This window comes from Camellia sinensis, chromosome 5 (assembly GCF_055761805.1).
Source record: "Camellia sinensis isolate YWXY chromosome 5, ASM5576180v1, whole genome shotgun sequence".
Classification (NCBI taxonomy): domain Eukaryota; kingdom Viridiplantae; phylum Streptophyta; class Magnoliopsida; order Ericales; family Theaceae; genus Camellia; species Camellia sinensis.
Genome location: NC_138965.1, coordinates 160229322 through 160253707, shown reverse-complemented (window position 1 = coordinate 160253707; position 24386 = coordinate 160229322). Strand labels below are relative to the sequence as shown.

The 24386-nt window shown below is 32.9% G+C and overlaps 2 protein-coding genes and 1 pseudogene across 4 annotated transcripts; 1 reads left to right on the top strand and 2 right to left on the bottom strand.

Annotated features, from left to right (window-relative positions):
- Positions 1-3887: 3887 nt before the first annotated feature.
- LOC114316103 (uncharacterized) lies at positions 3888-9290 on the bottom strand. 2 transcript variants are annotated; one of them, XR_003648067.2, is made up of 9 exons: positions 8919-9290; positions 7818-7945; positions 7483-7552; positions 6493-6575; positions 6176-6214; positions 6006-6076; positions 5819-5933; positions 4906-5041; positions 3888-4089 (listed from the first exon to the last, which is right to left on the bottom strand). XR_003648067.2 is itself a non-coding variant. In XM_028262768.2 (8 exons), exons 1-8 carry the CDS (start codon positions 8962-8964, stop codon positions 4967-4969), a joined length of 627 nt encoding a protein of 208 aa, XP_028118569.2. In that variant the 5' UTR covers positions 8965-9290; the 3' UTR covers positions 4903-4966. The 2 variants fall into 2 exon arrangements, 1 of the variants encoding a protein (XP_028118569.2); XM_028262768.2 differs by lacking the exon at positions 3888-4089 and having other exon boundaries at positions 4903-5041.
- Positions 9291-15853: 6563 nt separating this feature from the next.
- On the bottom strand, positions 15854-20676 carry LOC114316101 (heme oxygenase 1, chloroplastic). Of its 2 annotated transcripts, none has more exons than XM_028262766.2 (4): positions 19892-20676; positions 16736-16959; positions 16189-16296; positions 15854-16068 (listed from the first exon to the last, which is right to left on the bottom strand). In XM_028262766.2, exons 1-4 carry the CDS (start codon positions 20280-20282, stop codon positions 15976-15978), a joined length of 816 nt encoding a protein of 271 aa, XP_028118567.2. In that variant the 5' UTR covers positions 20283-20676; the 3' UTR covers positions 15854-15975. The 2 variants fall into 2 exon arrangements, with proteins under 2 accessions (XP_028118567.2, XP_028118568.2); XM_028262767.2 differs by having other exon boundaries at positions 19949-20502.
- A 656-nt stretch (positions 20677-21332) lies between these two features.
- On the top strand, positions 21333-23812 carry LOC114316082 (protein JINGUBANG pseudogene; annotated as a pseudogene).
- Positions 23813-24386: the final 574 nt, after the last annotated feature.

Here is a 24386-nt window from a genome sequence, read left to right as displayed (position 1 = left end):
GAAAGTTTCCAAAGCTTCATCCTTGGTTCGAATTAAATAAATATAACTATATCTAGTATAGTCATCTATAAAAGTGATTACATACTTTTTTCCACCTCTGGTTTGAATTGATTTAAAATCACAAATGTCACTATGAATTAATTCAAGTGGTTCCATACTTCTTTCAATTGAATGAAAAGGAGTTTTAGATAATTTTGCCTCAACACAAATTTCACATTTATGATTTGAATCAATGTCAAATTTAGGTAAACATTCCATGTTAATTAATCTACGCAAAGATCCATAATTAACATGTCCTAGTCTACCATGCCATAAATTTGAAGACTCAAGCAAGTAAGAAGAAGATGTAGTATTATTAATAACTGAGGGTACAACGGTCATTACATTTAACTTGAAAAGGCCATCAGACATGTAACCTTTTCCTACATACATCCCATTCTTAGTAAGTACAAATTTATCACTCTCAAATACTAGCCTAAACCCATTCTTACTCAACAAAGATCCGGAAACAAGATTCTTACGAATGTCCGGTACAAGCAGCACATTGTTGAGAGTGAGTTCCTTTCCAGATGTCATCTTGAGTACAATCTTTCCTTGTCCTTCAACTTTGGAAGTTGAGGAGTTGCCCATAAAGAGTTGTTCACCATTATCCACTGAAGAATAAGATGTGAACATCTTTTTGTCGGCACAGATATGGCGAGTAGCACCAGTGTCCACCCACCATTCTTTAGGATTTCCGACAAGATTTGCCTCGGAAACAACTGCAGAAAGATTGATGTCATCGACACCATTGGAAATATTGTCCACTTCAGTCATGTGGGCTTGAGCAGGCTTCTTGCTTGTTCTTCTTTTGTTTTTGCCTTTGTTACGGCAATCTTTGGCCCGATGTCCCTCTTTATCACAGATGTAACATTTGCCATTAAACTTGTACTTTTTATTTTTCCCCCCTTTAGAGCCTTGTGATGAACTTTCTCCAGAAGACTTTCGTTTCTTCGTTTTTGAAGTATGTTCCACCACATTTGCCTTAGACTCCATAGGATGCTTACCAGCCCGCTTTTCAGAATTGCGGTTGTCCTCCTCAATTCTCAAACGCACAATTAATTCATCCATAGAAATTTCTTTGCGCTTGTGTTTGAGGTAGTTCTTGAATTCCTTCCAGCCTTTTGGTAATTTTTCAATTAAGGCTGCAACTTGGAAGGATTCACTGAGAGACATACCTTCTGCGTGAATGTCATGCAGAATGAGTTGGAAATCTTGAGCTTGGCTGATCACAGTTTTTGAATCAACCATTACAAAATCCAAGAATCTGCCAACCACAAATTTCTTTGAGCCGGCATCTTCCGTTTTGTACTTTTTCTCCAACGATTCCCAAAGTTCCTTTGCTGTCTTGATTGGACTGTAGGCGTTGTATAATGTGTTGTCAAGTCCGTTCAAGACATAATTCCGGCAAAGGAAATCGGCATGTTTCCAAGCATCAACCGCAGCAACCACTTGCCGGTCGGTTTCATCCTCTTTCAGGATAGGAGCATCTTCACGGAGAAAACGAGCCAGGTTCAGAGTTGTAAGATAGAACAACATTTTCTGTTGCCATCTTTTAAAGTCAGTTCCTAAGAACTTCTCTGGCTTTTCACCGTGATTTACCGGTACTGTTACAACAGGAGAGGGGATTGGCGTCATTGCAGCCACCACAGTAGTACTTGTTTGGGCATTTGTTCCAGTAGCCATCAATTCTAATATATAAAACAAAATTATAATTAGAATTTACACTACACAGAAAATTAAACCAAATTCACAGAATTAAATTCCGTAAAAATAAAAGAAACAAGAATGTAACTTTTATTTTCCAATTAATTTGAAAATAAAATAAAATTTTATTTAAACAAATTAATTCCACACAGAAAGTAAATTCTGTAAAAATAAAAGAAATAAAAAATTATAACTTTTATTTTTCAATTAATTTGGAAATAAAATAAAATTTTATTTAACCAAAATAATTCCACACAAGAAATTAAATTCTATAAAAATAAAAGAAATAATAACTATAACTTTTATTTTTTAATTAATTTGGAAATAAAATAAAATTTTATTTAACCAAATTAATTCCACACAAGAAAATTAATTTCAGTAACACTTTAATAATTAAAAAACTGAAACAGAATTTTAATTAATGAAAACTCAGAAAATAATTTCTAAAACCCAAAATTAATTTCTAAAAAAATTCCACAAAAATATATTCTGAATTGTTAATGACACCAGTATCGTACTACTAGTTGTTGTCAAAGAAAAGAGACAGTATATTACTACTATCTGTCAAATAGCATATAATCACTATTTGTTTTTCCAACCAGAATATTATTTTGTAAATTCACAGAAAATAATTTTTCTTCCGAAATTATTTACGAAGAATGAAAAAGGAAAACAAACGAAAAATTCTGTAAACAGAATAATTCGAATCTGTCTTAAGATTGTTGGAACAATCTTCTGTGTAAATAAAATAAACTGAAATAAATTCAAACAAAACAAATAAATAACATACCAGATTTATTTATTGAACCCAAATAAAATTAAGACCAAGTCAAGTGTGTGACACTCTGTCCTTAAGACAGATTCGCCCCGCTACGGTGCTTACGGTTGAATGGCGTCTATCTCCCAGGATACAATGATCTTCACAAATTTATAAAAGCACTTCAAATAAATTTGTTCGGCGAACCAAACCTTGTGTTCTAATACTCTCTTTAAATTTTTCCTAAACTAGAATGAAGACCAAAATGTAAGATAGAATCTGGACAAACAAAAAGGAACCAATTATCACTAATCTTCGGATTTTAGAACTGCTGGAAATCAAGGGTATATATAGGCACTGCACTTAGCCCGAACAGGTTGCACCTGTTAACACTCCAAACAGTTACGGACCTTTGCTTAACAATATATATTTTTTTATTTATACAAATAAAACAAAATAACCGTTTGGACAAAGATTTAAAATTGATGGAATATAAACTATTTGAATAGTTTAAACTAAGAAGCTGTTTGTGGAACAAATTCAAACAATTTGAATATGTTTATTAAACTATTTAAATAGTTTAATCTAATAAAGGAAAAGGTAAAAAATTTTTAGGAAACCAAAATTTAAATTTAAATTACAAACTTTAGGAAACATTCAGGAAACTAAAATTTATATTTAAATTTATATTTAAATTAAATTCTCACACTAATTTTTATTGAAAAAATTCAAAAGAATTTTGTCTAAAAAATTAATGTTAGACCCTAAAACGACGTTAACTTTCCATTCACTCATAAATGGTTTTAACGTTCCGTCTTCACCGTGTGACTTGCCACGCGGCAAGGAACACATCACCTCTTCGAACCCACCCCAAAAGACGTTTGGGGTTCACCCAAAATGGGTTAAAAAATATGCCTATATAAAACTATTTTTTTTCCAACAGATAGAGACGGCAAACTTTCAAGCAGATCTTGCTTAGTTTGATGCAGATCTTGCTTTTCAGATAACATCTTTGAGAAGACTGGAAGTTTTTCCTGATTCATAGTTGGTTTTTTTTGACAAATTTATTTATTTTTTGTTGTTGTTGTTGTAGTATTTTTTATTTTTTGTTATTATTGTTTTATGGTTTGTATGGTATGCTATTTTTAATATAAATATTTTTCATGTTCTAAAAAAATAAAAAATAAAAAAAATGAGAAAAAGAGAAAAAAAATTATATATATGGAAACAAATTTCTTCTTTATTTATTTTTTTTTGAATATCTTTGCCTAGGGGCTCCGAAAACTCAGGCCGGCCTTGCCATCAATGAGGTGAGAGGTTCCTCCCAATGTGAGCTCACCAAGTGGCTATGGGGAGAAAATATTACAAACAAATGTTCCACCCATTTATATACGTGAAAACAAAATTCACTGTTTCATCATTTTTTATTTTCCAAGTAAAATTTATCGAGGCAGTTACAATGTGCTTTCTAACAATTGTGTTGAAGTAATAGGTCCAATAATTACATAGCTTGGTCTAGACCAAGAAAGTATATGCACTAAGTACTATAAGCAACTTCAAGCAGCTCACAGAAAAACCTCTTTTACCTGCAACAGAAAATAGTAATGTGTGTGTGTGTGTGTGAGAGAGAGAGAGAGAGAGAGGGAGACAGCAATTGAGAAAAAAATGAGGAATAAAAGATAGCAGGGGTTTCACTTTTTAACAATTGAAAGCATTTCCAAGGGTAACTTGATTTTTTTGTTTTTTTTTTGTTTGTTTGTGTGTCTATACAATGAAACAACAATCCAATTGTACTTTGCTTTTGTGAGCTTTCCAAGGGTAACTTGATTTCGCTTTCAACAATCGAAGATGTTTTCAAGGGTAATTGAATTTTTTTCTAGTGCTTTTAAGAACGAAACAACAATCTCCTCATACATCACTTTTATGCCTTTAGTAGGTGTTATTAAAAGGAAAATTCACAAGACAGCTATAAGACCCAATCATGCTTTGTATCACAAAATGCACAATCAAGAAACAATACATTAGCAAAATAAATGAATCTGAGATGAGGATGACAGTGTGGCAAAATGAGGAGACCTAGGGTTAAGAATGACTGAAGTTGTGATATGATACAGGTAAGCACCTATTAATTAAAGATAAAATGAAGAAAATCGACCAAGATTGTTTGGACATGTACAACCAAAGCCAATAAGTGCCCCAGTAAGAAATAGAAACACCATCCACATTGAGGATAATGATAGTTTGGGTTGAAATAATAAAGAAAGACATGCTAGCTTGTAGTTTAATTGAAATTGTAGTGCCAAGTAGGTTTTCCTCAGAATGAGAAAGAGCTGAAAAAGTAAATCAGATATGTGTGTGTTGTAAATCAGATCAACCATAGGAATAGAATTCTAGACTCATACCTCATGAAACTGACATGTCTGATCTGAGATGGCATGGCAGGGTAGTTATTAGCATGGAGCTCTAAGACTGTTTTGGACCGCTAGTTTTTGAAGGGCCTGCTCGTTCTACCATAACGTCATAAAGTTGCTTCCCATCCTATTTGGAGCAAGACAACAGACAAAGATCAATATTGACTTTTGCAAAGGATATGTCAAAGAAGCAGATTCTTTAACGAAACGGTTCTCGGGTTTTTTGTTTTCTGTTTTTGTTTTCAATTTTTTTTTGGAAAATAGAAATTGGAAATAAAAACTTGTTTGGTATATCATTATTGTTTTCATAGAAATGGAAACAAAAAAGAAGAAGCCCTCTTTTAACATCAAAATAAGATTCACCACTGGCTAGTTGATCTCCCGTGATTTCTGACTCCCCCTGGTGACCTCTGGCAACACTCCGGCCACAAACTCTGACGGCCACAATAGTTTACCTCTTGCAATTTCCAATCATACTCCACCTGATGACCTCCGGCAACACTCCAGCCATCAATTCTGAAGGCCCCCACGTCCAGCCACACTCCACTGTTGGGCTCTGACAACTCACCAAACAATTGTTTTCAAAATATGTGTGTATACCAAAGAGGTTTGTTTGTATTGTTTTTGTTTTTGAAAACTTGTTTCCTGTTTTACGTAAACAAAAACCAAGACATTGACAACATTATCAAAGGACCCCTAAGATTCACCGTCTTTTTTTGCTTTTCCTTTTATTGTTGGTTGGTGAACTGCCTAAAGGCTAGGTTATCTTCCCACCAAAGTTGCTAGTGGCACTACGAAGTCTTGATCTTTTGAAATCAACCTGTCCCCTCTTCCCATGGTGAAGAGGCAGCTAATTACTATTAGTTTTACAAACTGATTAAGTTTTTCGCCTCTTCATACTTACAAAGATCACAGGGAAAAAGTGCACTTGTCCTTCAGGCTTCGTTTGTGTCTCCTTAAAATACACTAAAACCGGAAAATTTGGCCACCAGAGCTCCCAATTTACAAATGTTGAGTACCTGCAACAAAATTTCCGTGTCAATGAACTACGATAACCCTAGAAAATATATGGTCATACAATGTCTACTCACTTCCAACGGTTTTTTCCACCCACAAAAACATTTTCACCCGACTCCTCAAGCTGCTCTCCAACTTTTACTTCCTGCATTCACAAAATAGGGTTAGTTTTCAATAAGTTATAAATTCATCTCTTTGTTTCAGAAAACAATTTCACTAAATTGAGAAGATTGAAGGGACAAACCAGAGCCTCCTTATCGAAGACAAATCTCACCCTAGTTGTCTGGAGAAAAAAAAAGAAGAAGAAAAAAACTAAATGAGCAATGGTAAACCAAATGGCAAGAAAACAGCCAAAATAACAGAATAAACTGTAACAGAACAAGGAATTTGAGGCATCCGTATCATCATCAATGGAAGGCACGTTTCCAGTGGCATCTTTAAACTATTTTTGTGTTTTGTATGGAGCATCGAAATCCATTAGGGATCGAGAGGTCTGTCTAAGAAATATCGTATAAATAAAGAGTAGTAATTTAGAGCTGTTATTACTATTCTTATCGGTACCTGGACTAATAGGAGTAATCCGAGAAGACCTACAGGAGCTGCTGGTAACAAATTATTTGTATAAACTAAGCCACCAGCGAAACCTGTTCCATATTAAAATCCAGAATCATACAAGGTAAAATATCTAAATATTATTAAGAACAATTTTATATTAGGTTCTCAACCAACTAACTGTAAAATTCAATGAGTGCTTTAGTAATATTTATCATTGAGAAAAAAGCAAATCTAAATGTGAACAGTTCTATTGAGGTATTTTACCTCATCAAATACTTAAACACCCAAACCCAAACCCAAACCCAAACCCAAACCCAATTTGATGTAGAAAACACCAATGCTTGTTCATAAGGTAGTTGAATATTGATATCTATATTTGACTACCAAAACCGTGTCGTGTGTACATGCCTGACACATATTGGACACCGACAAACCCCATGGCACATAAATTTTTTTAAATAATTTTTTTTTAGCAAGATACGTTGAGGACATTTCAAACATACGCCTGTCCTATGTTCGGACATGCCTCAAGACACTTTTTGTGGATTTTGTTTTTTCATAATTTTATATAGCTGATTTAGGAACAAAGTAAAAAAATATATGGAGACAAAAAGGGGGGAAAAGTAGAAAAAAAAAAAAAAAAAAATAGACCCACATATACATTGATGCCTTGCATAAGTTGTATCTCTATACCCTAAATTTATATCCATATACATATCAGCTAAAAAAATATTTTTTCGGTATCTCAGCCATGTTTGCATCCTTAATTTTTTTCAAAATCACCCCGTTTGGACATAAATCAAATCAAATCAAACTAAACTAAACTTTGTATTGCAGCCAAGCGGAGTCAGCTATATGAATAATTTTTCATCATTATGCTCTAACAAGGGCCTTAAGACCTCTCTGGACATACAGTTTTCAAAATTTTACTCGGGAAGTTTGAATGAACTTTCACTTTACATATATTGATATACATGAGATGTATACAACACCCACCAAGTAGGACAATTGGTATACGGTAATCTGGATCAGGAATAACAGTTTCTTTCTTGACCTTCTTTCCAACCTGCCAAACATGAAAAATTGACCCATAAGAGAGTATTGCACCAAATGGAATAAACCCATATGCCAAAAATCATGGATGGAGAAGTAAAATTGGTTATCCAATCAATCATTTTCAGAATTCTTGCTGCCTGAGTGATACGGTTTTCCGCATTATAAACATTCATATCAAATTATACAAAATTTATAATAAAATTTTCAAGATAATCACCAAAATGGAAGCAACAATTAAACATAAGTAGGAAGGTTAAGAGTGGAGTATTATGAACCACTGAGGCTACTATGCTGGTGCTGCCACGGCGGATACTGCTATCTCTGCCCACAAAACTTCTGTTAAATATCAGTTTACCATAAAACGAGCTCTGAAAATTCCTCAATAGTCCACCCAATTCTCTATCTGTTTTGAAGAAAAATAAAAATAATCAGCTCCAAATTCAATATATATACATATAGCTATACTATTATATAAAACATACAACTCACTTGGCATCAACCACATCATCACACAATTTGATTCCCAAAAAGACCCACAACAACACTAAATATTTTCCCAAATATTTATCTTGCCTAGTAGTAGCAGTTACTATAAGGACCGAAAAGCAAAATCATTAAACTAATAATTGCTATCTATTACACATGACTCACTCTCTCTACTGTCACACACGATGCTAGTGTGCGTACACTTGTAGTATATTAAATAAAGCACACAACTCTGAAGCTTTGTTACGGTTTTTGTTTACACAAAAAAACACCCTTAAAATTGGTAACTGCAAAACTCAACATCCATTAAACCTTTTTCTAATTCAATCCTCATTTGTTACACCATCCAAAAATTTAGATGAGCAATTGCAAATGCATCGCATTTACATTGCACCCATCTCTTTCTATACACATATCTTCACAACCCATTGTCTTAAATTATAATTCTTTACAGCTTCATATCATTAAACAATCAAGAAGGCTTGAAAGTAGGATATATATATACTAACTACTATCTATCTTCATTATAAAAAGAGAAGGCCTAACTTGGTGTTTATGTCTCATTTTTGGGTTTTCCCAAAATACCCCTATACCAATTAGCTGGGTAGTTACCTAAATTCAGGATTTTTTTTAATTTTTTTTTTCTTTCAAATCTCTCAACTTCTGATTTCTGATTTTGAATTTAATTATACAGCTAAAAATCTTATTTTGCGGAAATAAAATATTCATATACATACACGTGTGCCACCACTTCTAGTGTATATATATATATATATTATGAGTTATCATCCAAATGAGAATCTGAAACATATATGAGACTATAATACAATGGATTGGTTTTGAAGATTAGATAGCAAAATTAAAAGAGAGAGAGAGTGAAAAATGCTTACTTTGTGAAGAGAGAAACCGAGAAGACGATAAGAGAGCACTCTCCATTTTGTACTCTGTTTGTTTCTCTGTTTTTTTTTTTTTGTTTCCAAAAACAAATTTTTGGGATATGGGTGATGATGGTTGAGGGGCTGTGCTTGGAGTGGGTGTCTTTTGAAGATAAAGATGAATTAACGATAATGCCCTCCTTGATGTGAATTCTGTTCACATAGGACCTTCACTCCATATGCCCCTCCTTAAATTACCCCTGGCTTTGGCTACATTGAGCTAAATTTGTGGGAAAGTTTTTATGTTCATAACTTTTTATTTATATTTTCAAAAAAAATTAAAAATGGGAAATAAAAATCTTTTACTGTCTATTTTTCTTTTAATATAAATACAGTACCCAATTTATAAATATTAGCGAAATCCAATAAATACAAAATTTATTCTTACTTGTTTTGATAATAAATTTTCTTTCACTTCTCCTTCCCTCTTCCTTCTAATAATGTCATTGGCCAAACCTTCAGCCCTGCAATCGATGAATCCTTCCTACCATCGGCCACTAACTGTTAGCTGTTAGTGAATCTCCACCTTCGACATCACTCTTCATCACCAAGTCTCTTCTAACTTGCTTTCAAAATAAACTTGTTGAAACATATATGCAGCAATCATATTTTCACTAATAAAAATAATAATAAACTGTAATTGTTAATCAACAACATTAATATTTCAAAAAAAACTCATGGGTTTTCTAGTATTTTAGAAAGAAAGTAAGTAAAATAATGGGAAAATCGGTCTAAGGTCCCTATTCAACTTTTAGTAATGGATTAGGTTCACAATCTGTTCTGTTGTAGTCTAAGGTCCCTCACCCCGTACCCTTATATTACACCTACCGCCTGCTTGGAAGAACTCAATCAAAGTAGTGACATTTTCGTGGCCCTGGGGAACGGAGTCGGCTTTGTTGGTGAGAGGTTTCTGAGTGGTTTATAAACAAAGTTGTCTCTTTATCTTCCTCCAATCTAGTTTGGAACTTTACAGATGAAAGTTTGCATCAATGAAGCTCTAAAATCTACTCAAGAAGATAGATCGCCACCGCCGGTGTCAGTCTCCTCCTTCCGTTTCCGATCTCACTTCTCTTTCCACTGTTACGCTATCTCTCACCAGCTCTCTCTCTCTCTCTCTCTTTCTCTCTTTCTTTGTTATTGCTTATTCAAAATTTCTATTATATATATATATATATATATTTATGGTAGAGCCTTGATCTTAGATGCTTTTTTTCTTCTCTGTACCTTTTGGTTCAACTGTTGAGATCTAGAAGCCTTGGATGTAAGTTAAAGACCATCTGGAGAGAAATCCAGTCATGATACTACAGAGAATGTAAGTTATCAGTCATGTAAGTTAAAGACCATTTCTCCAGATGTAAGTTAAAGTCGTGGATGTAACTGTTGAGATCTAGAAGCCTTGGTATAAGAATTTCTCTGGAGAGAAATTCTGAAATCCAGAGAAATTTAGTTAAAACACAGACAGAGAATCCAGAGAATTTCTCTGGAGAGAAATTTCGAAATTCAGAGAAATTTTCAGAAATTTTTCTGGAGAGAAATTCTCTGGATTGAATTTTCTCCATCAACCACTTCTCCAGTCAGTCAATGCATCAGAGAAATTCTAGGAATGATTGGGCCAGAAAAATCTGAGAAGAATTGGACCAGAGAAATTCAAAATTTCTCTGGACTCAGCCAATGCATTAGAGAAATGCTGAGAAATTCTAGGAAGAATTGGGCCAGAGAAATTCTGAGAATAATACCAAATTTCTCTGGACTGAAATTTCTCTGGACCAATTTTCTCTGGACTGAAATTTCTCTGGATCAAAGTTGAGGGACCTTAGGCATTATGAAAATATTGTTGAGGGACCTTAGACATTATGAAAATATTGAATGTCCTTTATACTATACAACCTTAATATCAGGGACTTTAAAAAAAAAAACCCTAAAATAATTAAGGGAGCTTTTATTAGCACACCACAAAACTTTTCAATTCATACTATTTTTTAGTTCGGATATTAATTATAAAATAAAAAGTAATTGTTCAAATATTAACAATTGACTGAAAAAAATCAGTTCAATTGTTAGTATCTGAAAAAATAAATTTTATTTCAACTAACTAATTTTTATTTAATAGTTAATATCTAAACAGAATAGAGAAAAAAATGAATATAAAAATAGACGCGCCCAATAAACAAGGTCATTTTGGCAAATACATTAAGCCTCCGTTTGGGAAGTGGGTTGGCTTTTTGGCTTTTTGGCTTTTTTGGCTATTTTAGCCTGGGCTAAAAAGCTTGGTTTGGGAAGGGCTTTTTGGCTTTTTGGCTTTTTGGCTTTTTTTTGTGAGAGAAGAGTGTAATGATTATGGGTTGGATGTGATGTTTTGTTTGTTGTGGCTAAAATAGCCTGTTTTGTCTTTTGTGGCTATTTTAGCCCCAACCCACTTGCCAAACACCACCTAAATTATTAGTTTACAATTGAGAATTTAAGAGAGAAAGAGGAGAGATAGACTTATCTGCTTCTGTAGCATAGCTTGAAAATTTTAAGGTAAATTACACTCACTTTCCTTAAAATTTGAAAAAAATAAAGTTTATCTCACATTTTTTGCATAATTACACTAATATCTCTTTTAGTATGGTTAAAACTATTGAAACTAATATCAATATTGGGTAGATATACTAAAATGAATAAATATAAATATAAATTTTAATAGAAAATAAATGATAACATCATTTTTTCATTTACATGAATCATGATTTATTAATGAAAAATGACTCAAAGTTATGTAAATTAAAATCTTGAGAAAAAATAATATAATTATGTCAAAAATATAAGATTAGTTATAAATTTATCAAATCTCAGGGATGTGAATGTAATTTACCGAAATCTTGCCTACCAAGCACTGCCAGAGAGAGAGAGAGAGAGAGAGTGTGTGTTCTATCCGTCTGAAAAATTTGGGAGACGACATTTGTAAGTACCATACCTCCGTTTGGAAAGTGGGTTGGCTTTTTGACTTTTTTGGCTATTTTAGCCTGGGCTTAAAAGCTTGGTTTGGGAAGGGCTTTTTGGCTTTTTTGAGTTTTTTTGTGAGAGAAGAATGTAATGATTATGGGTTGGATGTGATGTTTTGTTTGTTATGGCTAAAATAGCCTATTTTGTTTTTTGTGGCTAAAATAGCCAAAAAAGCCTGCAAACCCACTTGCCAAACACAGGCATCTTTTTTCTTTTCTTTTTGTTTTTTTAGAGGTACTAGTTGGACTGCACTGCTGTGTATGTGAAAATATAAATTATATTTTCAGTTATACAGTTACTGATATTATTTTACATATTAAAATATTTAGTGTATAGAATTTGTCAATTAATCAAGTTTATATATATAGCAACTATTAAAGGTATTGTTGCTCTTAAAAAATAATCTAATCCTTTTATATGATACATTATGTTAATTGTAGTATTCTTACTTCATCTATTTATATATCTTCTTTTAAAAATTTAGTTTCTAAAAATATAGCTAAACCATGTTGAGAAGATGGTTAAAAACTGACTTTTTGATTTTTTTTGAAAAAAAAAAAACGTATAAAAAATGTGAGAAATAATGTGATGTAAAATGGGTTAAAAGCTGAATTTTAGCTTTTAATTGACTTCCCAAATGAGGCTGTAATACGACTAAAAATGTCATATTGGGACAATTTTTTTAAAAATATCATCTAATAATTTAAATTTTCAAAATTAAATTAGAGAATATCCTAATGTGTTCAAAAGTAATAATAAAAATCATTTGTACTTTGGAAGATCATAATATATAGATCATTTTTATTTTCACCCAAAAGAAGTTTAACAAAATAATACAAGTGAAATGTTTTTACGTTTTTACTTTGGAAGACCATTTTTTTTTGTTGTTTTTGGTTATGGATCTTTGTGGAATAGAAGATTGTATACAATATTAAAGTTCCTAAAAATTTAATATTGAAGTTCGTAAAAACATTAGAACCATATAAATTCCGCCCATGCATATTTAGCTTGGATTTTACAAAATATTTAAATTAAAAAGCAAATATTAAAATGAAGAAAAATCATATAGCTTTCATCAAACATGAAATATGCAATCAAATATTGAATAATGTTATTAGTAATGTTACTTCTAAGTGCGGATATAACATGAGTGAAAAAGGTTGTCACAAATCACATAGAACGTATGTTTAAAAAAAATCAAGTGAACAAAACTAATAAGAAAATATTATCATAAGGGAAAAGTGAAAAAAAAAAAAAAAAAATTATGGAATAAAAATTTAGTGGGTTCCAACTCCTAGGTAGTTTTTGGTTCAATAAAATACAATTGAAATAAAATGATCATTTTATTCTCAAGTTTAATTTACTATTACTACTCCCTAAATAAATCTACATATATTATAAATAAAATTATCATTTAATATTATAATGAATGTTATTTGGTAGAAAAGCTAAGGAATGGATATTTATTAAAGTACACACAAATGGCTATTATTTCGTACAAAAGTTAAGGAATAAATATTTATTAAAGCACACATAGCATTAGAGGCTTTCTACAAGAACTTACTTTGTCTTGTTCAGAAACAATAAATGTGTTCTTTTTATAATTTTATCACATAGGTGGCACACTATATCCATGATTTATCAAAAGTAAGAAGAGTTAACACTGCAAAAACGAAAGAAAAAAAATCACATTAGCTTTCCATTCAAAGCAGAATACATAAAATCAAATAGAAAGTAATTAAAAAAATTTAACAAGGCAAAGGCTTATCCGAATTTTTTTTTGTTGAGTGCAAAGTGGATTTGTTGCTTCTAAAAAAAGTTGCCTCCATTATTCTTCTATGAAACGGTGGTTCGAATAATGATAGCATGTGATTCAAACACATGTTGGCTTTTGGTTGGCTGAGCCAACAGTAGTGCCTCTTGTCAACTACTTGGAGGGACTATGGGAAGACAGATTAGACACTCCCAAATATAGCAAGTGAGAAACAACTTCGTAACTATTACAATAAAATGTCAACAAAGAGTTTTGTTTGTGAAGTTTAATTATGATGTAATCATTAATTAAAAAAAATTAAGGGATTGTTTGAGATATTCTAAATAAGTGTACTTTTTGACTTTTTATAAAATATGAGTTCGGTATGAGTTGGGTTTGAAGTGATGTGGTAGAGAGATGATGTGACTTAAATAGGACTGTGACTTTTTGACTTTTTAACTTTTTTAAGGGATGCCAAACAAGGCCTAAATTAGTTGAGCATTCATAGCCACATGATCAGATGATATTTATTTTTTAAAAACAGATATGATCCAGACCCCCACAACATTTGTGGGAGAGAGAGGAAAAAAAAATGAGTGGTCATAAATCAATTGGGGATTGTTGGGGTTACCAAGAATGAGAGTCTCAAGCATTTTTCTTTTTAAAATTAAATAATAAGTATAAATTTGATAATAGACCATTTTTTTCACATAATTAATACTCAATTATATATAATTATTGATATCCAATCAATTAAATTTTTTAAATGATTTTATTAATGAATCCTACAAGTTTTTTGACAATCACAATCAAAAACAACTTCCACCACCTCATGAACTGTGAGCTGCAGACTTTTTTCCTACCACATGTATGTATTTATCTGAACTTTTCTTCAAACAGTGGGCAAGAAACGGTGCAATGGAAGTTGTTTGGTTCAAATGAAATTGTTTTAGCACAATAAGGATAAATTGGACAATTACACATCAATAGATTCATTTTACCTGTTAGCTTACGTTCTTTTATATAATAGTTATAGAAAAGGACATTTCGTTGTGTGGGAATTGTAATGGAGCTGGCTTTGTTGGTGGATTCGTGAGCACCTTTGATGAATAGAAGTGTATAGATACGGTTTGGATCTTCAATGAGACAGAGACAGAGACAAAGACAGACAAATGCAGTAAATTATTTTTCTATCTTTTTTCTCTCTCTTCGTCTCTGTATCTTTGATGGCAATGCCATATGTTAGCATGTCATTCATTTGCTAGAAAATAAAAAACAAAGATTCAAAATCCACTAAAAAATTGCTCAATCCTTGATTTTTGTCACAATGTTGTAATTATGGTTGCACCACGTATTAGATTTGATAATTTTTAACTTTGTAAAGCAGTTTGAAAACCACCACAAAGCTACACTAAGAAGGAAACATGCTTATAAGTTAATGAATTTTTAAAATGTGTTTAAACTTAAACTTAAACTTATTTTACATAATGAATCGATTTCAAACAAATATTTTAACTAGATTAACTCAAGCTGAATCCAAATAACTGGGTCATGTTAGCATATGCCAAGAAACATGGGTTCATTTTATATTGGAGTTGTCACTTCCAGCACTTGCTTGTCAACAAACGAAATGGAGACTAATTGAACTTAAAAGAACAAATGGAGACTAACTGAACTGAAAAAACAAAATCATCGAATAAAAAAACACAATTATCTTGTGTTTCGATCATAAATTTGAAAAAAAGTAAAAATAAAATAAAATAAGGCGAATGTAAATGAAATATAAATTAATTTTTTTATTATTTTCCTTTTCCCATTTCTTTTTCCTTTCCAAATCTATGATTCAAACACAATGATTGGCTCTGTTTGGTAACGTTTTTGTTTCCAAAAAAATTACCACAGTTCCAAAATTTGAAGAAAGAGAAAAAAAGAAAAAAAGAAAAAAAGAAAGAAGAAAATCATTTTCATCTTTTTCCTATCACCAAAGCAGATCAAACTCACTCAAATTACCAAGCTTTGAATATCATCATAACTTCAAAACAGTCACCAAATTGGTACCCACCTCAATATCAATATCAATATCATGATCGACCTGATTAAGCAAACAGATAACTACTCTGAAAGATATACCAAAAGAATTGAAACAAATGGATTTTATGACAGCCAAAGCTCACATTTTTCATATTTTTTTATTTATATCTTAAAACAAAGTTCTGTTTATGCACAATTGAAAGCACAAGTTCACAACAACAGCAGCTGCAGTATATCTGTGAATCACGACAAAATTAAACGAAGAATATCACCCGAGAACTTGAACGACTTCTCAGTTTCTTCCAAACAATGGTCCTTCTCCTCTCTAGTCCAACTCTGATTCAACCCGTATAATATTTTATATTAGGAAAGGGAAGACAACAATGTAATCGTATAGACAGTTAATTTATAACAAAAAACGGAAACATCAATGTAACAGAGAGCCAAGAAAACTACCTCAGCAACACTATTGAGCTTCTCTCTCACATTCTGCAACAGTTGAGAAAGATTACCATTCCACTTGTAAAATTCCAACTCCTTGTTGTTTAGTATCTTTTCAGCTACCTGAAATAGGGGTACCAAACAGAAATTGAGCCAACTGCCCATTTGGCTGTGTTTTCGTTTTCTGGATTCAAACTAGTTTCGTGAACTATTTCTGAAAACTATTTTCGAGAAAATTTTCTAAAAAAAGCACTCTTTAGAAAACATCAAAATGTTGTTTTCAAATTTTCGAACATTGTTATGAAAACGAATTGGTATTTTTGAAATTTCCATTATTATTATTATTTTTTTCAAAAACACATAAAAAAAAACAAAAACGGTGTGGCCAGAGTAGATATTTTTTTCAAACATTGATGGATATGTTTGTTAAACTTCATCAAACGCTAATAAACACGCTAATAAACAGCCCATGTATGAAAAATAATTGTTTAAGAGATATACTGTTAACATACATGCCTAATTTGAATTCAATTTCCAAGTTAATAGCTAATGATTTAGATACCTTTTTCCCAATCATTCGACCGCCAGCGGTGTGGGCAAAGTATGTGTTATAGAAGTGGCAAAGGAATGCTTGAGGATCCTTCTCTGATAATTCCTCAAGATAATTAGCAAAGCTAACACCGGGAGATGATGGTTCAGGAATGGCATGGCCTTGCTCTTCAAACCATTCCAAATCTTTTGCCAGACTTTCTGACCTTTCCAATCCCGTGTTCCTGAACTCAACATCTGCAGAGGAAACAATAAAATAGTCTCAAGCTTTATCAATACATGAGCTCATCGATCAGATCATCCATATCTAAATCCAATCGCTTAGATAGCGATAACTTTCAAATTATAGGAGCCACTCAAAAAGCAAAAAACTATTTAATAGTTCAGTCATGAAACAGTAACACGGTTCATAACTTCACCTAATACCTACCCAACATGAAAGCCCATAAATTTAGAGCTTTAGTAGTATTTTGAATGCAAAGTGATCTAGATATTGGACATATTCATAATTTTCCTAAAACATGACCCAAGAAATTTCCCAATTTCCGATTTTCCATTCATTGCTGCAAAAAGAGAGGAGGAGGGGGGCAGCGCAGGAGGTTTGGAGTTTGCAACCAAAATTCTTCTGCATAATGATACCCCAGATCTAGGAAGGCCTTTGCAGTTAGAAAATAAAGCTGCATTTGCACCATTACAACCCCAGAAGACGGAGACTTTATGAAATTCCAAATAAAGAATTTACTCCAAATTAAACAAAAGCTAACAAAAAAGGACAACTGGCTAAATAGATGCATCTCTTGTACACGTGAGACAAGAAGCTTCTTTTTTCCTTTCTTCTCCTTTGTTGTGTCTGTGCGTGTGTGCAAGCATGCATGTGTGGCGGTGAAGGGAAAGCTTAGGTGTTGGAGGGTTGGTGTCTGAACTTAAATCTCTTAATTATAAGGATTTTATCTAGTTTACCAATAAATTAAGAAGGAAAACTAAGATCATTAGCGACAAGATACAAATAATCATCATTTATTCCCCCCCCCCCCCCCCCCCCCCCAAAAAAAAAAAAAAGAAAAGTAACACATATGATCATCAATCATATGCGAAGTTCATAAAATTCATTCTAAAATCCTTGGAATATGACGGTGTTTCAGATTAAAATTAAGGACCACTAATCTGATTTAAAAGAGTCAACACAAAGTGCATTTTAGGTACAAATTTTGAATTGTTAGATGTCCTAGGCTCCTAGTAAGAAGCAGAAAACAATTCCATTTGTTCTTATTTCTTAACATGAGCTGTTATGTTTCTCAAGGGCTTAGGCAAGTCCAAAAGAGATCTGACACAGCACCGCAAGTCCAAAAGAGTAGAAAGAAGTAAAGAAGAAGAAAAACAGGTAACCAATTTTAGACAACATCTCAATATCAATTATTCAATATTCAAATCATATCATGGTCTAGTCTTCTTAAACCATTACATGAAACCATATATATAGGCAAACCAAATTAAAGGAATAATCCAGTAAGGAAACAAAATCCAAATATAAGTATAATTCCTAACAAAACAATAAAACTCAATAAATATAAAATAATGTCAACATAAATCATTAAATCTTTATCCAATGCCTTTTCAATCCCCATCAAGAACCGTTAGTTAATCCGAGGCTCAAATTTCCTACTGCTTCATAAAGCATGAATTTGGATAACTCATCAAAAAATTGAATAACATCAATTCCACCTCTCAAAGTTTTCAACCTTTTATTAACTATAGCTACATTTTAAGAAATTTGTGACCTTGAATAGCAAGGAGCATGGAAAATACATGAGAAAGGGGAAACTTACGAAACATACAGCTCCCATAAATGGGGGCAACATAGGAAAGAGAAGAAGGACCTAATAAGTGACTTGTGACTTTTCATCAGCAATTAAACATTTAGTAGTTCCTTCAAATGACATAAACAAAGACTCGTCACTGGATCAAGAGGACTCAAGAGACATTGATAATCCCCAAACCACAACCTAATCAGTGACTTGCACCTATTCATCAGCAACTAAACATGTATGCAATTAGATAGATATATTGACATAAAACCTAAAAATTTAAGATTTCAAAATCTTAAACATAATGTAATTTCTTAAAAGTTCGGATAGGCTAATGGCTTCTCTTTACCCAATAGGGGCCACGGGTTCAAGAGAAGCCCAAGAAAGAAGGATGAAACAAATTTCCTCCACAAGACACGAGGGAACATGTACATATGCACACCAAATCAAACTAGAGTAGCTGGAATATTATTGACTTCCAAATTAGAAGCAAATCACTGCTACAATACAACTCTAAATCTGAGTCTTAAAAATGGCAACAACTTCAAAATTGAACAAACGTAAAATCCAAGATCCTAGAAGATTTCAAACAAAAGTAGGCCCCTTGCAAGAAACAGCCCAATCCTCTGTTTCACATTTCTAAATTAAATGTTTTTGCACTTAAATTCACAATGGGGAACAAAATAGGATACATGCTCCCAAGGCATTCGTAAACTAAACTCTTACCTAACATCCAAAGCAAGAGGGAGCTGAAAATTTCTCCAACAATTTTGTTTAGCGTCATGGAAGAGAACAATCTGGTGGAGGAGGAATGGGGACCACTTTATTTTTTTGCGTCGGCTATAAGATGTTTGATTCACAAAATGTTATGGGATTGCTAGTCCAACGGTGTTGCAAATCCCCAAACGGTGGGATTAGCAATACCATCCCCTTCTTATTCCATACTATATCCTAGTCTAATCAAAGATAGTACAAATACTCCACGGTATATATAATCTCATCTTGTATCCTACTTGTTACTAATCCCGACCTTAATGCTATGGTATTATCAATCCAAACAGTACTAAAAAATCTAGTTCACCTATCAAACATGGCCTAAATGTCATAAAGCGAATAGCAATCAAATTAAACCACAAGAAAATATCCAAACAAATTCAAGCCATTTTTTTTTTTCCCGCCACGTCAGAATCTTTGCCAAGTGACACCCAACAAGCAAAAAAGAACAATTTCAGAACCCAATTCACAATCTCCAAACAATCCATCAATAACCACAAAAAAACCAAACATACCCAATTAACAAAAAAACCAATCCAAACAAACAACAACACAACCACAAAAAACAGAAGCAATATTCAATATCTTACATTCAGGAAAAACAGCTTTCTGAACAATCCGCTCGAGCGTATCGTAAACCAACTTACTGTCAACAAGAAACCTGATGTAGCCATCAATGGCTGGGTCCCACTTGGCCACCGGCGGACCCTCCGCCTTCTTCTCCCCCTCCTTGGACTGGTCCTTAGTGTGCAATTTCATGGCCACAAACCTCATTTCCTCCACAAAACCCTTCGCCTCCCCCGGATACCGCTTCTTCGGCTTCTCCGCCGCCGTCGTCGCCGCTCTGCAGCCGGGGGAGGAAGACTTTCCAGTGAAATTGGGGTTTATGTTTATGAAGAACTTGGATGGAAAAATTCTTGGTCTGAATTGGGTTTTGTTGAAAAGGGGTTGGGATTGAGAAATGGGTCCGATCGAAGCCATCACGAGGAAGAGTAATTTGATTTGATTTTTGAGGAAGAGAGAGAAATGAAGAGGGTTCTTGAGCCTTTATTAAGTGAAAGCGATAGATATAGATGTGTGTATAGGTTTTTCAGTGTATGAGAATGGGGTGTGTGTATCGGTGAGAGTCTGCTTCCATGGATATGCTTTTTTCTTTTCTGTTTCTCGTTCGGAACAGAAAATTTTGTGTTTTTTTCCGGGAAAAGGCAAACAGAGGTTTGCTTTGGGTTATGTCATTGTTTGGTGCGAAATTACGGCGTCGTTTTGATAAGATAGAGAGAAGTACGGCGTCGTTTTAGTTGATTCTTTCTTGGTTTGTGAGACTTTGGCATTTTTGGTACCATGAATTTGGAAAGAATAAAATGAAAATTAAATTTGAAAGGTTGAAGATGAAGCTTAAACTCTATTGGTCAGGACATCTTTTTTCCGGAAGCATACCATAGCCAGCCATCATATCTCTCTCTCTCTTTTATGGGAGAGAGACTATAATGCTTTTTTATTACTGTTATTATTATTATTTATAACTAAAAACAAATTTTTTATTAATTAAAATTAAATTTATACAAAAATAAAATAAAATTAATGGAGTTTAACTTAAACTAATTATGTAAATTGTAAATATCTCATTATCAGAATTTTTTCTGATCTAATAGTTTTTATTTTTTTTTATTTTTAATCAAAATACCATCTAAAACTAAAAGAGATTATTTCATTTTTACCCCTATGCTTTTACACGATTTTTATTACCCCCAGACTATTTTTATTTTCATACATACCCCCATACTATTTAAGGTATTATCAGTTTTATCTATGTCGTCACATTTGAAACGAAAAACGTTAAAAAAAATTATATTTTGACCCTAAATTTCAAAAGAAAGATGAAAACCAACCCTTCTAACACTTCTCCAACTCATAGACGAATTGTTTTGATTTAGCAATGTCGACACTAGCTCTCCTAACACTTCTCCACCAAACGCGACTTCTTGGGACGAATCCTTGCCATTATCGAAATGTTCATGGTTCTCTCACGCCGTTCATATCGATGATTACTATTCATACACAGGCCTAATGGGTTCTCTTGTTCATCAAAAAGGCCATATATACTTGCTTGCCACCTCTGGCAACTTGTTATACACTGGTTCTAGTAGCAAGAACATTCGGGTATGGAAGAATCAGAAGGAGTTTCCTAGGTTCAAATCTAATAGTGGGTTAGTTAAAACCATTGTAATTGCAAATGAAATCATCTTCATGAGCCATCAAGACGGGAAGATTCGATTATGGAAAGTATCTGCAAAGAATCCAACAATTCAAAAAATGAATTGGGAATTTATCCACGTTGAAACCGTATATAAAGAGCTCGATCAATTCGAGCAATTATGTGGAGGTGAGAACGAATCGAAATACGATTTGGATCAAACATTTCGATGTGATTTTGTGTCTTAGTTTGAGGGAAGACAAATCTTTGCTATACTTAGCTTCTTGGGATAAGACAATGGCCCCGTTTGGTATAGCTGTGGAAAAATGATTATAAATTATAACTTAACAGATTATGACTTATAGTTGTGAACCTATTTGGTGTAGCTGCAGAATTATGGATTTAAGCAGTAGAGCAGTGTTTCGTTAATAAGCTGTAAAATAACTTTCTACTGTGTAATTGTTCATTTTGCCCTTATATGATATAAAAATGATTATATTGTCATTTTTTCAGTTTTAATTTTTAAAAAATTATTTCATTAATAAAAGTTAATATAATTAGCATCAATTAATATTAAAATTAATAATAGTATCAATTAGTATAATTTTTTTTTTCATTTTTTCATTACAAATTAATTAGTGTCAATTAATGGCTTAATTACCATCAATTAATACTAAAATTAATAATAGTATCAATTAGTATAATTTTTTTCATTTTTTCATTATAAATGAATTAGGTGTCAATTAATGGCTTAATTACCATCAATTAATACTAAAATTAATAATAGTATCAATTAGTATAATTTTTTTTCATTTTTTCATTATAAATGAATTAGCTGTCAATTAATGGCTTAAGTACCATCAATTAATTCTAAAATTAATAATAGTATCAATTAATATAATTACCATCAATTAATAATAAAATTAATAATAGTATCAAATAGTATCATTATAATTTTTTTTTCATTTAATATAATTAGTATTAATTAGTATCAACTAATATAAAAATTGATACATTTGATAAAAATGTAATGGAAGTGTTATTGTAGCAATTTTTTTCCATTATCAATTAATTCCTTATTATTTTTTTTCATTCAATTTTTTAAATTTATTATTCTTTTTTAAATAATATTAATAATCAACAATTGTTATTTTTTTTCATTAATAATTATTCTTTTTTAATTTATTATTCTTTTTCATTACAATTAATAACAATTGTTATTTTTTTTATTTTGTTATTTTTTTAATTTATTATTTTTTAATTCTTTTTCATTACATTACAAAATAATTTATTATTCTTTTTCAAAAAAAAATTCATTACAAAGCCCTAATCGTACGCCACAAGCCCCCCGTCGTCTCCTCCAACTGTATGCCGTCGACCCCTTTTCTTCTCATTCGTTTCAGATCGGTGACCAGTTGGTGCTGCAAAACCCTAGCTGCCGATCTACAAAACCCTACTATCCTTCTCCTCTTCATCCTGATCGTGAAGCTCTCATTTGCGAAACCTTAGCCACTGGTCTGAAGTAACGTTCATGTGACGGCGTTGATGCCCGAGCCGACGATACAAGTGCGGGAGGTGGCAGAGAGCGAGCGAGCAGTGTTGATTTCCAGTTTTAGATCGCGATCTAAAGAGAGAGGGAGAGGGAGAGAGAAAGAGAAAGAGAATGAGAGCTCTTGCCGGAAATTATGTGTGTGTGTGTGTGTGTGTGTGTGTGTGTGTGTGTGTATGAGAGAGAGAGAGATAGCTCTGGCCGGAAATCACCCTCGCCGGGAATCGCCATCGCCGGAAATCGCCTCTGTCTTGCCGGAAATCGCCTCTATATTTCTCTCACAAGTGAACAATGCTTAGACAAAGGCTTATATAGTGGGGTTTTTGTTAATAGTTGAAATATCTGAGGGGCATTTAAGTCATTATACATCTTAAGGATCAGCTGCGCGCATAATCAGTTTGGCAAAGCACCTCTTAGGCAACATAACAGATTATGGGTGAAAATGGCTTAAGTTAAGCCATAATTCATCACTCATAATTTTTACCAAACACTCTAATATGACTTATTTTAAGCTATAAGTTGATTTAAGCTGCAAATAAGTTCTATCAAATGGCCCCAATAAAGGTTTGTAGATTATTGAATTCGAAATGCTTGGAATCGATTCATGTTCATGATGATGCGGTGAATGTGGTGGTTGCAAGATTTGATGGGTTGGTCTTCACCGGCTTCGCAGATGGGAGTGTTAAGATATGGTGGTAAGAGATGCAAGGGAAGGGTACCAAACACTTTTTTTCACAGAACTGCACTACATGGGTTGTAATGTTTTGAAATTTTCAAAATTAGTTTTCGGACAACTTTCAGCATACCAAAACCGCCCATTACACGAAGAAGTGAGAAAGTGAGGTAGTGTAAGGCAAAGTAAGAAGTGAAGTAAAGAGAATGGCGAAAGAATAAAGTAGAACCGTCAAGAATCGAGAAAGATATGAAGTTTGAAAGATGGCTCGAAGAAAAGTAAAAAATGAAAAGAAAAGTCTTATTTTTTTATCAACTTTCGGAGCTCCAATAGCATGCAAAAAGAGGAAGAACGAGACGTGTGAGATGTGATACGAAAATTAGACTGTGAGTTGAATCCAACGACATAAAAATGAGGCGAAACGAAGTTATGATGAAAGAGATAGAAGGGCTTGAAGTGGTGGTTGGTGGTGGTGGTGGTGGTTTGCTGGTAGGAAAGAGTGGGCTTGCATCTTTCTTTTGAAATTTGGAGCCAAAATATAATTTTTTTTAATGCTTTCCGTTTCAAATGTGAGAAGTTATGATGAAAGAGATAGAAGGGCTTGAAGTGGTGGTTGGTGGTGGTGGTGGTGGTGGTTTGCTGGTAGGAAAGAGTGGGCTTGCATCTTTC

What these genes read in the sequence shown, in the direction of transcription:
- LOC114316103 (XM_028262768.2), bottom strand. Translation starts at nt 8,964, where the DNA reads ATGGAGAGTGCTCTCTTATCGTCTTCTCGGTTTCTCTCTTCACAAA. An exon ending in CCAGCATAGTAGCCTCAGTG is followed by an intron (nt 7,553 to 7,817) that starts GTTCATAATACT and finishes CATGTTTGGCAG; the next exon opens with GTTGGAAAGAAGGTCAAGAA. An exon ending in TATACCAATTGTCCTACTTG is followed by an intron (nt 6,576 to 7,482) that starts GTGGGTGTTGTA and finishes AATATGGAACAG; the next exon opens with GTTTCGCTGGTGGCTTAGTT.
- LOC114316101 (XM_028262766.2), bottom strand. Translation starts at nt 20,282, where the DNA reads ATGGCTTCGATCGGACCCATTTCTCAATCCCAACCCCTTTTCAACAAA. An exon ending in GAAAGCTGTTTTTCCTGAAT is followed by an intron (nt 16,960 to 19,891) that starts GTAAGATATTGA and finishes TTTCCTCTGCAG; the next exon opens with ATGTTGAGTTCAGGAACACG. An exon ending in GTCGAATGATTGGGAAAAAG is followed by an intron (nt 16,297 to 16,735) that starts GTATCTAAATCA and finishes CCCCTATTTCAG; the next exon opens with GTAGCTGAAAAGATACTAAA.